Source organism: Lytechinus pictus, chromosome 7, assembly GCF_037042905.1.
Source record: "Lytechinus pictus isolate F3 Inbred chromosome 7, Lp3.0, whole genome shotgun sequence".
Lineage (NCBI taxonomy): Eukaryota > Metazoa > Echinodermata > Echinoidea > Temnopleuroida > Toxopneustidae > Lytechinus > Lytechinus pictus.
In genome coordinates this window covers 43127605-43142976 of record NC_087251.1, presented here as the reverse complement: position 1 = coordinate 43142976, position 15372 = coordinate 43127605, and the positions used below count along the sequence as shown (strand labels likewise).

The following is a 15372-nucleotide window of genomic DNA, read 5'->3' as shown; positions in this document are numbered from 1 at the left end:
CTCTAGTGATGCCATCAATAGTTAAAGTTGGAATCAATGAAATGTTGTCGACAATGGGATGAAAGTTTTGAGATAGAAAAAATACTTTCCATTTTGATGGCATAAACTTGTAACAATCAAGAAGCAAAAAGTATTCAACAAATGTTAAGCCTTTATTTTTGGCATCTTTCCATCTTAATGGTCTGCCATACTCATCCAACATATGTGACACTTTAACAAAACCTTTGTTTTTTATCTCTGGCTTATAAAAAGATTTTCCATTTTGTAATATGCATCTATTATTCCATAGCATTTGGTTACATATTTTTATGTTTTTTTGAAATACTGTGCTCCAACTAAGCATGACATCTTTATACCATTCAGGAATTGTCAGGTTTAAAATATTAAGATCATAATTACAATGGAATATAAAGTCACCACCTACATTTTGAAGCAGTGTTAACAGGATAATCTTCCATCCCTTTGAATTGGATGTAAAAACTCTTTGTATCCACTTGACTTTTTGCACTTGTAGAAGAGATTTTAAGCATATCATTTTGAGCCCCCCATCTTCATACTGCTTAACAAGTATCTCCCTTTTGATCCTGTCAGGGCCGTTCCAAATGAACCCAAAAACTAACTTATTAACTTCTTTTATATAATAATCTGGGATTTTTGACAAACTTGCAAGGTAAAGTAATTGCGAAAAGGCAAAGGTTTTGACAATTTGTATTTTGCCTATTAAAGATAAATGACGAGATTTCCATAAATTCAACTGTACTCTAATTTTATCAAGTGTTCTTTGCAATTGTAAAGAAAAAACATTGGGTGAATAAGCTATATCTACCCCAAGAATTGTCAAAGACTTATCAAACTGGATATTCTCTAGTGAATGTTGATTATCTTTACAGGCTCCTATCCACATTGCCTTTGTTTTGAAAATATTGATAGAGAGTGATGATTCCTTTCGGAAATTCTGAAGTGTATTCAAAAGGTGTCTAAATGAAATATTGTCTGAAAGGAAAACTGTTATGTCGTCTGCATACAGCGACAATTTCAATTCTAAATTGTCCGATATTTTTAAACCATGTATTGTCTTGTTTTCACGAATATTTATGGCAAATGTCTCTATAGCTAAAACAAATAAATAAGGACTCAATGGGTCTCCCTGCCTAACACCTCTTTCAACGGGAAAATAACCCGATGACAGACCCCGATTCATTACCGCGCTTTCTAAATTGGTATATAAAACTTTAATAAAGTTACAAAATCCTTCTCCAAAATTGAATGATCGGAGGACGTTCAACAAAAAAGAATGGTCTAGTGAATCGAATGCCTTTTGGAAATCCAAACTTAATAATATTCCGGGAATATTTTTCAAGTCGGAAAAGAAAAGAGCATCTTTAACTGTCCTGACAGCTTCTCCAATAAATCTGTCCTTTATAAATGCTACCTGATCGGGGTGAATCAAATCAGGCAGAACTTTCTTTAATCTTTCTGCAAGAGCTTTAGAACCAATTTTCAAATCAACATTCACTAGAGTGATGGGTCGGTAATTTTCGATTAACATTTTGTCTTTCCCTTTCTTTGATATGAGTGTAATTAAACCTTGTCTTTGTGAACTAGAAAGTTGACCTTGTTGAAAACTGTAGTTAAGATTATCTACCAAAAGCTGTCCAATTTTACCCCAGAACTTGCGATAGAACTCAACCGTTAGACCGTCGTTTCCCGGTGACTTATTTTTTGACATAAGTAATAGGGATGATGTACATTCCTCTAACGTTAACGGCAAGTCACATTTACTCTTGGAGCCCGAGGATAACTTTGGAATATTTTCTTGTCCTAAGAATAAGGAGTTTTGCCTCGAGTCGACATTAGGCTTTTTATATAATTGTGTATAGAATGATTTTATTTCTGAATTAATATTTTTCATATCTGTAAGTATACAATCGCCTTGCTTAAGTTTAAAAATTGACGATTTATTTTTGTGGCCTTTTTCTAAATTAAGAAAAAATTTAGTATTTTTCTCCCCAAATTCCATCCAATTTGCTTTAGACCTTAATATGATGCCTTGTGTTATATAATCTAAATAAGACTCATATTCTCTTTCAATCTTTTTATATTCCTCAGCATGCCTTTCACCCTCGGAATCCAACAGAAATTGCAACCTTTTTAGCCTGTTTTCCAGTTCTCTTCGCCTTTCTTTCCTTTTCCGTGCCTTTTCAATACTGTATTTACGTGAAAATAGGCGAATATTATACTTGAGAAATTCCCAACCTATTCTCATATCATCAAATTGTGAAATATCTTTAATCCACAGATCTAAATTTTTCGTCATTTCAGAACAAAACACTTCATCCTCGCATAGGGTGTTATTAAATTTCCAATTCATAGCATTACATCTTGTTTCTTCTTGTACTTTAAATTCTAAAATAATAGCCAAATGATCAGAACCCACTCCGGGTATCATATCTACCTTGCTGATATAATCCTGCAGGGTCTCGGAGACAAACCAAATATCTAATCTACTTTGGATTAAAGGCCGCAATTGTTTCCAAGTATATTTACGCGTGATGGGGTTACGTACACGCCATATATCAATGACATCTAAATCACTCTGTAATTTTTTAAGTTGACTGATTACTGCCTGCGAGGTTGTTGGATGACCACCTTGTCTGTCAACATTCATGTTTAAAATCACATTAAAATCGCCCCCAATTAATAGAGGAGTAGTCCCAATATCATCAAAAGAATTTAAGGTACATAATAAATGGTCAAAAAATATTTTTTGTTCACGCTTCTTATCAGCTGTTGGTGCATAAACGTTACAAATTATAAATTCATTGCCGTCTATAATAATTCTTAAAACCAAATATCTACCATTACCTGAAACATGTTTAGAAATGATTTTATAATCTAGTTTTGAATTGATAAGTATCATGACCCCACTACTATGAGGAGATCCGTGACAAAAGAGTACATCACTGCCCCATTCCGAAGACCAACTACTTTCTACGTCTTCTGAACTATATGTTTCTTGTAGGAGAGCAATGTCGATTTCTTTTTCTCGTAACCAACCAAATACCTTTTGCCTCCGAAACCCTGATCTTAGACCTCTCACATTCAAAGACAAAACTTCATGCTCGTTTCTTTAAAACCCATAGCAAGGTATCATATCTGTAACTTTGATATACATGTACCAATCCACAAACACATACATGTAACCGTGCATCCCACATGTACATGTACTTATGACAGGTGTCAGATGTATTGCTTTGGCTTGCACCTGTAACATATAGAAGCCTAAATATAACTTTCCACTGTTGCAAACACCATTCCTAAGTACCGTTACTATAAAGACTAATGTAAATTTCAAAATTGTACATTGAGCAACTGCCCTAACAGTAGTTTTTTTCCAACACTTGGAATTTGTTTTGCTTTCAGCTGACGCAAGAGAACTATAAAAAGAACATCTTTGGCAAAGGCAAACTATGTACATAGAAACAATATACAAAGAAAATTTAAATGTGTAACACTTGTACACGAACAAATACATTAATAAATGTGAAAAAATTAAGACACGTCTGACTGATCGAATGCTAGACATGAGGAACATGTCAAAGACATGAAACCTTAAAGGAGCTAACAAACCCACCCTTTAACATGTTTACAAAATTCACGAATATTACTGGAGGGAGAAACCACAATGGTCAATGTGGCAGAAAAAAAAATAAAAAATTCTATTCAATGCAGTATATAGGGCAAATAAATATCAGTATCAAAACAACTGATCAAAAGTTGTGTGTTCATTTCCAATGTCAATAGCACTTTGTGTTCAATAAAATAAATGAACTTGAATTTTGTTCTCTGTAATTGTAAACGAAATGAAGATCGAGAATGCAAGACCGCTATTCTTTATGTATTTCCCATTTCTGGGTTCCTTTTTCTCTGTAGAAGAGGACCACTTTCGCTCTAACAACCGTTATTTTAGTAGACAGCTTCTTTTCTTTTCTCAACTTGTATGCAACTTTGGCCAACTCACTGCGTGTTGCCTTCAGTGCTGGAGGCAAGTCTGTTCTCACTGTAAGCCTAGATGTTTCTTGTGTAACAGGTGGGTATCTCCATTCGACTCCTGTGGTGTTTCCAGTCGAAGCATCTGTGGCGACTCTCTTCTTGTAAGCTCGCTCTTCGAACGCAGCTAAGACTCGATTACGTTGTGACATATAGACAAACTTGGCTATGATAGGATGGGGGACACCTTCTTGTGAGTGGCGTTGGGGTAGCCTATGCACATTGATAAGGCAAACGGCCTCCGCTTCCTCTTTGCTCAAACCAAGTAGAGTAAAAACATGGCGAATCACGACATAGACATTTTCTCCTTGCTCCATTTTGACCCCGTAGAATAAGAGATTATTCTTCCTCTGGTATATCTCTGATTCGATGAGCTTTGTACGAAGTTGATCAACCTCCTTCCTTAGGTCGCTTTCAATCTGAGGAAGCTTCTCTTTCTCGATAATATCGACCTTCGATGCATTAAAATCAACTGCTGCTTCTAAGTCATCCACTTTCGTCTTGATCTGATCCAAATTGTGTTGTAAACCATCTAATTTTGCACAGACTCTAACTTCAGATTCCCGTATAGAGCGCATAACATCTGCGAGCGTGAATGCACTCTCCGGTTCACCCGTGCCCTCCGGCGTTGGTGTACTGGTTTGTGCCGTTGACGTTGACGGTGTAGATTGTTTGGTGCGTTGGCCCTCGGACGACATGGTTGCACTCCTTAAGAAATAAGACTTTTCCATTAGAAGTGGTACTGAATGCTGAAAAAATGTGTTCAGTTATTCACTAATAGCAAAATAATTCAATGTTTGAGCTCACCAAAACAAAAGAGTCCCTCCAAAAAAGTAAAAAAAAGCAGCGGGGTCGAGAGCTCCCAAAATTACACGTCCTCCATGTTTAAAGCCGTGACGTCACTTGTGGTATTACCCAAGGATCATACGTACCAAAAGTAAACATAATAAGCCAGTTCACGGTTAGCTCATCAACTTTTCTCAAATGACCTTTGTGATTTTTCATTAGGATAAGCACTATCATTTTCAAATGTAGATGTTGCGTAAGCTTTACCGGTAGAGTATTCAAATTCTAAGAACAAAAGGCATTGTATAAACCAGGTGACTAGAATAGTACATCAGGGATAAAGTTTGGAAATCTGTTTTATTGTCTGCCTTTGGCACATTTGACTATCGTTTAGGCTACTGTCAAATACCAGTGATTATGAAGGCTCTATTTATTACTCTTCAGCTTGGATGTGATAAATATTTTGAAAGGAATACATGAATAATCATCAAATCACAAATGCCTATGTCAGTGAATTTGAAAGCCACCTTCATGGTTGTCTCCAATGACCTTTTTCTGCTCGTGCGCAGTTTACAACCGTGAACAGGCTTATTGAAGCAGAAATAAAGAAGTGAGAGCAGTTTGAACAAAAACTTGACCTTTTGTCCCCTAGATTACTTTTGACCCATCATCCTCAACAACAAACATGTGGTATTACTCAAGGATCCTTCGGACCAAGTGTGATCAAAATTGATGCAGATATAAAGAAATGAGAGGAAGTTGAACAAAAAAAAAATTCCAACAGACCAACAGCTGAGGAAACGTGATTACGAGGTCTCTACTGAACTTTGTTCAGGCGAGACAAAAATATCAAGTCCCTAATGAGTGGCTATAATCAATTTGCTTTTGATAAAAATATCTAGAACTTGGGAATTAAATATTTATCTATGAGTTCAATTGTATCAAAATATAGATAAAATTGAATGCATCTATCAGAAGAGAACTCTCAAGCTGTGTATAGAGTTTAGTGTCATATCTTAATAATTGACGACACTTGTAAAGCTATAAAAGATCATGAATCAGATTTAGTAATGACAAAAATAAATGTCATTCACCATAAACTCTCACTCTAATGACATATGTGCAGTTTCAATACCAATTTAAAAGACAATTAATTCTTGTTGATCAAATCATTAGTACTTCTGTGCAGAGTCATACGATCATAAATGTAGAAATATATTCATAAGTGGATAGTTTCAGTTCTATTCCGGTCATTTATATTAGGTGTGGAAGAGAGTTTATCAAAAATAACTGGTTGAGATTCCAAGACATGATTTGATTAGTTTTCTTGACGACTGTTCTGACAGCGCATCTCTGCCCAAGACCGTATCAACCGGGCAGAACTGAATTTCATTCATCGGACATTTCTTACACCTCCTTCTCTGGTAGCTACACAAGCCTGTTCATTGAAGGGCACAAGATCTGCTTTGGGTGTTAAAGAGTCTCCAGATCTTCTGCAGTGCACTCCTCTGGTAGGAGGGGCAGTACAAAAGGTGTCGTGTCATCCGATCCTCTCTGCAGTTGCAGGTAGTGTCTCCATCCCTACTGTAGCCCCATTTCTGCAAGAGGACTTTGCGTTGCCCTGTTCCGGTCCTTAGGCGATATTACATTTTACATCTCAAGATGGTGCTTTGCTGCTGCCATTCTTGACTCTACGGCAAATGATTGATTTGACTGAGTGTGTTATTGCTTTTCAACAATCAAATGCAGCTTTAGACACCACAGAACAGAATGGCACCATTTCATATGGCACACTTCTATGCAGCATCATGCAGCATGTGTATCTTTTTATTTATCTTCACATCAGCAAGCGCTTTTCTGGAACTTGCGCTCACAGAAAGCTTGGTTGGATCTACAGACCTGTCCACTAGCAGCTGTAAACTGCAGAACAAGACTAAAGGAATCAAAGCCACATGTTCCCATCTAGGATTGACATCAATACCACCTCAGCTACCATCGAACACAATCACACTGGATGTCTCATATAACCGAATCAGAGCTCTACAAAATGACTCCTTTGAAGGTCTCCAGGAGCTGAACTCACTCAGTCTGAAAGCAAACCATATTTCTGATCTAGAAGTTGGAACATTTTTGCCTCTAAAGAAGCTGCGCTCGCTGGACATGACAGGCAACTTGCTCACCCACCTGCAACCCAATTTATTCAACTCTAATCAAATATTGTCAAACCTGATGCTTTTCAGCAATAACTTTTCATCTGTCCCTACCACGTCACTCTCTAGACTACCTCTACTCAGAAAAATCTTTCTTGGGAATAATTCCATCCGTGTGGCGGATTTTACAGCATTCTCCCATTCCAGAACAATATCTCAGATCAATTTTGCAAATAATCAGATTTCCACAATCAAAGCTTCCGACTTTAAACCACTGCAAAACCGCTCACTGCAATCAATTTCCTTAGAAGACAATGACTTGCACAACTTACCAGCCAGAGTTTTCTCACATCTCAATAACATAAGGGTACTTGTTCTGGATAGGAATGCATTACATGATTTTTACTCAAGTTCTTTTCTTGGCAGTATGAATATTGATTCAATGTCAGTGTGTGGCTGCAGAATACATAACATTGTTAAACTTGATAACTCTAGTCACAACAATGCCAGTTTCCCAGTCATAAGGTCAATTGACATGAGTGGAAATATCATCCACTATATTCCCCCGTATGCCTTCCGGGGCTTTAATCAAACTCGCACACTAAAGATCCAGAGGAACAAAATAAAAAAAATGTTTGTAGATTCATTCTGCGGTCTTGATTCTTTGATAAACTTGGATCTATCCGACAACCATATCAATTCCATAATACCTGGCATGTTTTCTTGTAATGCTAAACTACAAGAATTAATTTTCACACGTAATGAAATCGCCAGGTTGAATATTGACTCATTCCGAGGTCTCTATGCCCTTCACACACTTAACCTATCCCATAATATTCTGAAACGCATAGATGATCGTCAACAGTGGGATAATCCGGCGCTTCGAAATCTAAACCTTTCAAATAATCAATTCCCCACCCTCCATCCACGTTTCTTTAGCGGTAACTTACCCAACATAAGTGTCGTTGATGTATCCTTCAATATAATAAGCGTTTATTCACCAGATACTTTCAATAATATTCCATCCGTCAAAGAGCTCTACCTTATCGCGGAGCAAAATCAATATCTAGACCGAGTCTTCAGTCAAATGAAAAACCTAAATACGCTGGATATATCACATTCAAAAACAGAGTGGACATCGTTGGACCAATTCACCAAGACTTCATCTCTGCAAGATTTAAGAATGTGCTACAATAATCTACACCATTATGACCTTTTTAAGGAAAACGTAACCCAGTCATCGCTCTTTGAGGGGCTGGTCTCTCTGAAAAAGCTAAACCTAAGAGGAAATGACCTGAATGGCTTGGATCCTGGCATATTCACTCCTCTTATTAAGCTCTATACATTGGATCTGTCTGTATGTAAAATCGCTCATCTCAAACCGGGAGTATTTCAAGGTTTGACATCCTTAAAGAATCTGTATCTCAGTGAGAATGTTATCATCACCACCTCTGCTGGGATATTCAAAGGATTAGATCATCTGACAACCCTCTTCTTTCGGAACAGCCGACTACAAGTCATTGACAAAGGCCTCTTTGCAACAACTCCATATCTGAAACATCTTTATCTTTCCGGCAACCATATAAGTGAGGTACAAAAGGAAACTTTCTTCCCAACAAATAACACGTTAAGAATTGATATGTCAAATAATTGGTTCTCTTGCAATTGCGAATTAAGCTGGTTTATCCATTTTCTCGGAGATGAAGACGTTGTCCTTATAAGACCTGATCAAACTAAATGTTACAACACATCCTTCAAAGCGATGATTGGTAAGCCCATCACATCATTCACACCGGCTGATTTCTGCGGCGTTGATGCCTTACTCATAAGCGGACTGTCTTTGCTGGCTTTAACATTGATCGTATCTCTGGTAACAGCATACGACAAACGGTGGTGGCTCAATCACAAATTCTTCCTGCTTAAGCTAGCCATCTTCGGCTACGAAGAAATGGAGGAGGATTTCATTGCAAACCGACATGAATTTCACCTCAACATCATGTACCAGGAGGCTGAAGAGAGGTGGGTCCTACAGGTTATGAAGCCTGCACTGGAGGAGAGGTTGCCACGTCTGCAGCGCGTCGTCTACGGGGACGGCGACTTACCCTTGGGAATGTTTTACATCGACGCCATCAACGATGTCATTGACAACAGCTTCAAGACTATCTTGCTCGTAAGCAACCAGTCTATAGCTGATCCCTGGTTTATGACCAAGCTTCGTTTAGCATTTGAGCATGTCAATGACACACAGCTAGACAAGGTCATCCTTATCTTCGTTGAGGACATCGAGGATGAGAACCTGCCGTACCTTGTCAGGTTGTTCTTGAGTAGGAACAAACCTTACATGTTGTGGACGGATGATGAGGACGGGCAGGAGCTGTTCTGGGCTCAGTTTGATAAGAGCATGAGAGCCAATAAGGCCATTAACAATAACATTCCTCTCTAAATACACAAGGGCAGGGCATGTATCTGACAATGTCTGAACCTGTAAAAGGAGCCGTGGTGTAGTGGTTCTGAATCTCGCCTTGCAAACAGAGGGCCGTGTGTTCGAATCCCACCGTGGTCTGGCGTCCTTTGGCAAGGGATTAATCCACACTTTGCCACTCTCGACCCAGGTGCTAAATGGGTACCCGGTAGGATATGAAAGTCAATGTAGCTTGTCCATTAAAGTGTGCGCCTCACCGGCGACTGAAATACTCCCCAGGAAGTGGAGGATGTGCATACATTGTGTGCGGGTATGACTGATTGAATCCGATGACCGGGGTAATAATATATCTGTAAAGTGCTTAGACAAGTTGTTCTGATGTATTAAGGGCTATATAAAAGTGGAATATTATCATTATTGTTAAAATTGGTATTCTCACAGCAATGTTTTAATGTTTTATGGAGTGCCAGTAGCATTCTCCTTTATCCAGTACATCCCACACTCTCTTAATAAGTTATCCACAAAATTAGGTTTGTTCTGAAATTGAAGACAACGGATAACATGAATAAACAATTAATTTAAATGAGTTACTTGACACATTATCTACGTCATGACTATTGTAGAAGCTGAAACCAAGCAGTCAAAAGAGGTGATTACTGAATGCTTGTTATTTATGTATTGGTGAAACAGAATCCCAATATAACAAATTGATACTTCATAGATATCTCACACTCCACCCCACCCAAAACTTCATTTCTGCAAGAATTTAAAATATTTCATTATAATATGCTTGACTTAAATCATATCCCTCTCTTTGAGGTAGAGTCCTTCATCAAAATTTCTAATGAGTATTGAAAACAAATTATATTTATTGAGTTTGAAAGATGGAAATAAAGAAGACAGAAAGGCTCTATAAACCTTCCTCACTAAATTTACCAAAGATGTCAGGAGCTTTTACGGTTTGACAAGCATATTTAATCCTATTAAAATATCAGCCTTATCTAACTTTCTTCATTCGTGATAAGTTGAAACTCATTAAATTGGATTCATGTCCAATACTGAAAATACATTATGTTTATGGTCATATTGCCATTGATTTTCGTTAACTCTTGCATTCAGTAGGTCTTTGCATACTCTATGCACACTGATGTACATTTGCTGTATTTGTGGCATATTTGTAAGAGGGGTCATAATCATGATATAACTTCAGCTGTAATATCCTTTTTCATTTATGTTTATTGTCATTCTTGTTACTGTTTATTTTCTGGTATCACATTTCTATCATAAAAATAAGTGTTTGTTCTTAATTCCTACTTTATAACATTTCATTTAGGAAAATTCTTTATTTCAAAGAACATTTTGCATAATACAATTTTTTAAAAGAAAGATCTATAAATCCATGCTCTTGATTCTAAAAACCTAGCATATTTATTTTGTCAAGAATGCATCTTCCTTAGAAATTCAGTTGTACATCAAACACAAGATTTTACAAAAACATTTAATACCTAAACTTGGTGACTGAATAATGAGATGCAGTCACTCAAATGACCTCGTCATTAATTTCTCTTATTAACGATACTGAAAGTGAAGCATAAGCTGCATGATAAAATTAATATCTTCAAGTTGGCCTAATTGGCAATTAGTCATTAGTCAATGACAATTGTCATTAATAACCCTAAATAGACTGGGCTATTTCTACGCCTAAGAAGACCGGGGGGGGGGGGCAGCCCCCCCTTATGATCTCGGCCATTCATTGCGCGATTGCGACAAAAAATTGGCACGCGAGTTACCCATGGCATAATCTACAAATCTATAAGATTAAATTCTGCGAAAAATCTCATTGCTAATCAATTATGCTAATTTATGCATAAAATCAAAAGTTTGCTCTAATTAACTAAATAATGCCCCTAAAATGCTAATTTTGGGTTTACAGACTCTTTACAGGAATCTGATCTAATAGACTTTTAACAAATTTCATCATCAAATTTATTTTCTTCTGTAATTTATTGTTTTTAAATTTATGTATTTCTTTGTTTTCTGACTTTCGTTTTTAATTGTTTTTTCAATGGAAATTGTCGGGGATTTTATTTTGACCATGAACAAGATGATATTAATTGATTTTAATCTGTAAAAAGAAAAATAATGAAACATTTATGAATTTTGGCTAAAAACACTTTTCAGCAATTTTAGTTCTAAGAAATGTTGCGTAATTTCGGAACTGCGTACCATGGGGTTGCAATTTTATTCTCAAACGTTGTGCGAGACTTGAAAGTAAAAAGTCAGCGAGCAACTCGATCAAAAAAAATTTGCGCAGCTGATTTATCGCGAAAAATGTCTAGGGGGGCTGAAACACCCCCCAAGTCTCTTTAGGGTTAAAACACGAAAAGTAGAGTAAATTGTCCATTTATGAATTTCTAATTGACTGTAAAATTTTGTCATTTAGATTTAGTTACCACAATGACTCATGATCTGTGTGAGATCTGAGTATCTATTAAAAGGGGAAGTTCACCCTGGCATGACGTCCATTTTAATAAAAGCAGAAAAACTAAAGAAACATATTGGTGCAGATTTGAAAAAAAATCCATCAAAGATAAACAGAATTACGGATGTTGGTTACGTGTGATATAAATTCCAAAAAGGAAAATTTATGGAATTCATATTAGATGACATAAAGGGCGCTCATAAATGATATCAGAAATTAAAATATTAAAATGTTCATAACTCTCCTATTTTTTATTGGTATTTATCAAACCTTCACCAATACTTTTCTTCATATTTCTTTTTGCTCTTATTAAAACACTTTTTAATCGTCAGGGTGAACTTTAACAGTGACATACACTGAGTATTGAGTGAAATGTATCAACCTGCAGATACCAGTCATTTTTCTATTTTTTTTTGGGGGGGGGGTTGGGGATTAGTGAGCGACGCCAACCTATTGATACCAGTCATCTTGGATGATACCACAATGACCCATGACCTGAGTGACATCTAAGGAACATTCTCAATGACTGATGGATAGAGATTGCAAATGAGTATTGTATTCCTTACATCCAGCAGCCCTTTTTCTTTTTTTTAATTAACTGTTGTGGGAAAGGGAGGCATTAGTGAGAGATACCAACCTATTGATACCAGTCATCTTAACCCATGAACTGAGATATGAGAGATAACTCGTGACTGGTGGACAGAACCTATGAATTAGAGTTTCCTATCTATTCCATTTAGCATTCTTTAGTCCATACACGTGTTTTGTTTGTTGGTGTTGATGTGGTTGGGATTAGTGAGAAATACCAACCTACTGATACCGGGGGGGGGGGGGGGGGGTGGGGGGGTACTTGAATTATAACATGATACTTATGTGCCGCACCAAATTCAAATATAGGGGAACTGGAACTAATAATTTGACTTAAAACAGGGGTCTCCGGAACGGCTCTTAGATCGACGATTGCTAAAACTGCAATGCTCTGGAACTGACCACATAAAAAACGGGGGTCTCCGGAGCTCATTAGATTGTAGGCGTAATTGGTAGCGGCTATGTAAAAAAACGTGTTCGTGTCTTGCTAGATTCATATTGGGCTAGCGTATGCTAGCTACGAGCGCTGGAGCTTCAGCGGCCTGGCGCTATGGCTATGTGCTGATCGAGCTCGCCGCTCCCACCGGCTGAGGGAGTTCACGATGGACGTGCACTAAAATGAGAAATCACAAATTTGAGGGTTTTCGGAATGGGAAAAAAAATAAGAATTTCTATGGCTTTCTGACTTGGTGATGCTCTGGAACAGAAATTTAGGCTGAAAATGGGGGTCCAACCGCGGCACATACGTATCATACATTTATACTAAGTAAGATACCAGTCATTTTGGATGATACCGTATTGACCCATGACCTGAGAGAAATCTGAGAGATACTAACAATGACTGGTGGACAGAACCTTGGCCTATGATTCAGTCTCCTATCCACTTTATTTAGCATTCTTTGGGCTTGATGTATTTCGTTTGTTGTTGTGGTTGGGGATTAGTGAGAAATACCAACCGATTGATACAAGTCATCTCAGAAAGAGATACCACATTGACCCATGACCTGAGTGAGATCTGACAGATAACACACGACGACTGGACAGAATCTATGACTTTGTCCTTTGTCTATTCTACTGAGCAATCTTTAGTCTGAATGGCCCGTACTTTGAACTAGTGTTATGTAGTATGTATTTAACTTCCTGTTTATCCTTTCAGTCATTCACCCTCACTTGTTTACAAACTCCCCCAATGTCATCTAAGAATTCCCAAACCCCCAATACCATTTAACTCCTAAACCTTGACCATTATAGGACCAACCCTCAGTGACGTCAGCTAACTTCAAGGAAGAAGTATGACTCACTCTTCCAGCCCTAGTCACTTGCACAAAGCATCACCACACCCCTTATACCAGAGAAAGTTTGATAGACAGTTACCAATCAGATCGAGTTTAGAGATCACTCCCACCTTAAATTGTTACACCCCCAAAACTAATGATATATACAAGAGAGAATATACTGTAGAATACTAGACGAACACTCATCCAGATAGACTGACTGACTTCAAGACTTAGATGTCCATCCAGTATTAATTTAAGTTCACTTTGAATCTCAACCTGATACTTCTAAATTATTTTATATTCATCGTCTCCTGATATACTCTGAATCTTCATGTACTTTGAACTGTAGCTGAATATTGATGATTAAATACTCATGTGATTTTGAACGTATAACTTTCTCCAAAGTTTCCTTATTACGCTTCCCTTCAATAATCACCGATCCGATCCCAACACGACATGGCGGAGAACCCGGGTCTCTAATTGAGAAACACTTAATTTTTATCATGGATATGTGCTTCGAGAAAAGACTGAGAATTGCTCTCATGAAAAGAAAGTTAAGTTAAGATATTATCTATCCTACGAGTGTCAGCACTGGCCCTGTTAGAACCTGAGCTACATTGGATGACAAAAATCAACGACTACAATTACCGCACTACAGAAACACACAGACGGATGAACAGACGGAAGAGCAGACGGACGATATAGACGGAGGGACAATAGGACAAGGACATCGATGACAACACAGATGACAATGACACTAACTGGAAACATGACAAGACGCCATCGTCAACATCAACGACGCAGACCACCACTGCGACAACAAATTCCCAACTATAGATAATGAATGACTTAGACTCTTCCCTGAATATACATGTATAAGAACACTGGAGATTACTTTAATTGTGCTATTCATTATACTCTATCTTAATCATTTTTAATATCTTCTTCATCTCTGATCGGTAAGTGAAACCATTTTCTTTATTGTTCCACTGGCATGAGAGAGTGCGAGAGGCTACATTTAATTTAGTGTCCGTAACATGTACATGTGTATATGTATTTTCAGTGTACACAGTTTCATTAATTTGTTATAATACCACCATCTTTAACCTTTTGATTTGACCTTTGTATTAACAACATTCCAAAATTTTACAAACACTGTCTCTAGCCAGATTATTAAAATTTACCATGATGAAAATTAAACCACCTTTTTGACTTGAGACGAAGTCATTGACATTGACAATTCCAAAGAATACCGAGCTAGATAAGGATTAACCAAGTTAATGTAATATGTGATATTTCATTATTTCTCAAACAACATTTGGATGTGATGTAATCAAGGGAGATGATATTACGAAGCGAGAATGTTTTATGTTTCAATCAAAATCATGATGGTGTTGTAGTTGGTTAACATTAACATGTAAAGCAAAGAATTTTCCAGTGATGAATGATACTGGACTACACATAGGCCAGATGTGTCAAGAAATACGATTTTATTTTGGTTTTTATTATTTTCTTTTAGTATTTCGCCGCTTTGTGTATAGCATGAGTTCAAATCAAGTTTGAATGTACTTGAAAATAACCATTAAATATTATCGGAGCAAATTAGGAGTGAAACTC

General features: G+C 37.2%; 1 protein-coding gene across 1 annotated transcript; it reads left to right on the top strand.

The window, feature by feature from the left end:
- The first annotated feature begins 4927 nt into the window (after positions 1–4927).
- On the top strand, positions 4928–9429 carry LOC129264189 (insulin-like growth factor-binding protein complex acid labile subunit). The gene has a single exon (XM_054902047.2). The coding sequence runs from the start codon at positions 6607–6609 to the stop codon at positions 9427–9429; it is 2823 nt and encodes a 940-aa protein (XP_054758022.2). The 5' UTR covers positions 4928–6606.
- The last annotated feature ends 5943 nt before the right edge of the window (positions 9430–15372 follow it).

Bases quoted from the DNA above. Each gene is read 5' to 3' on its own strand.
- LOC129264189 (XM_054902047.2), top strand. From the start codon at position 6,607: ATGGCACCATTTCATATGGCACACTTCTATGCAGCATCATGCAGCATG.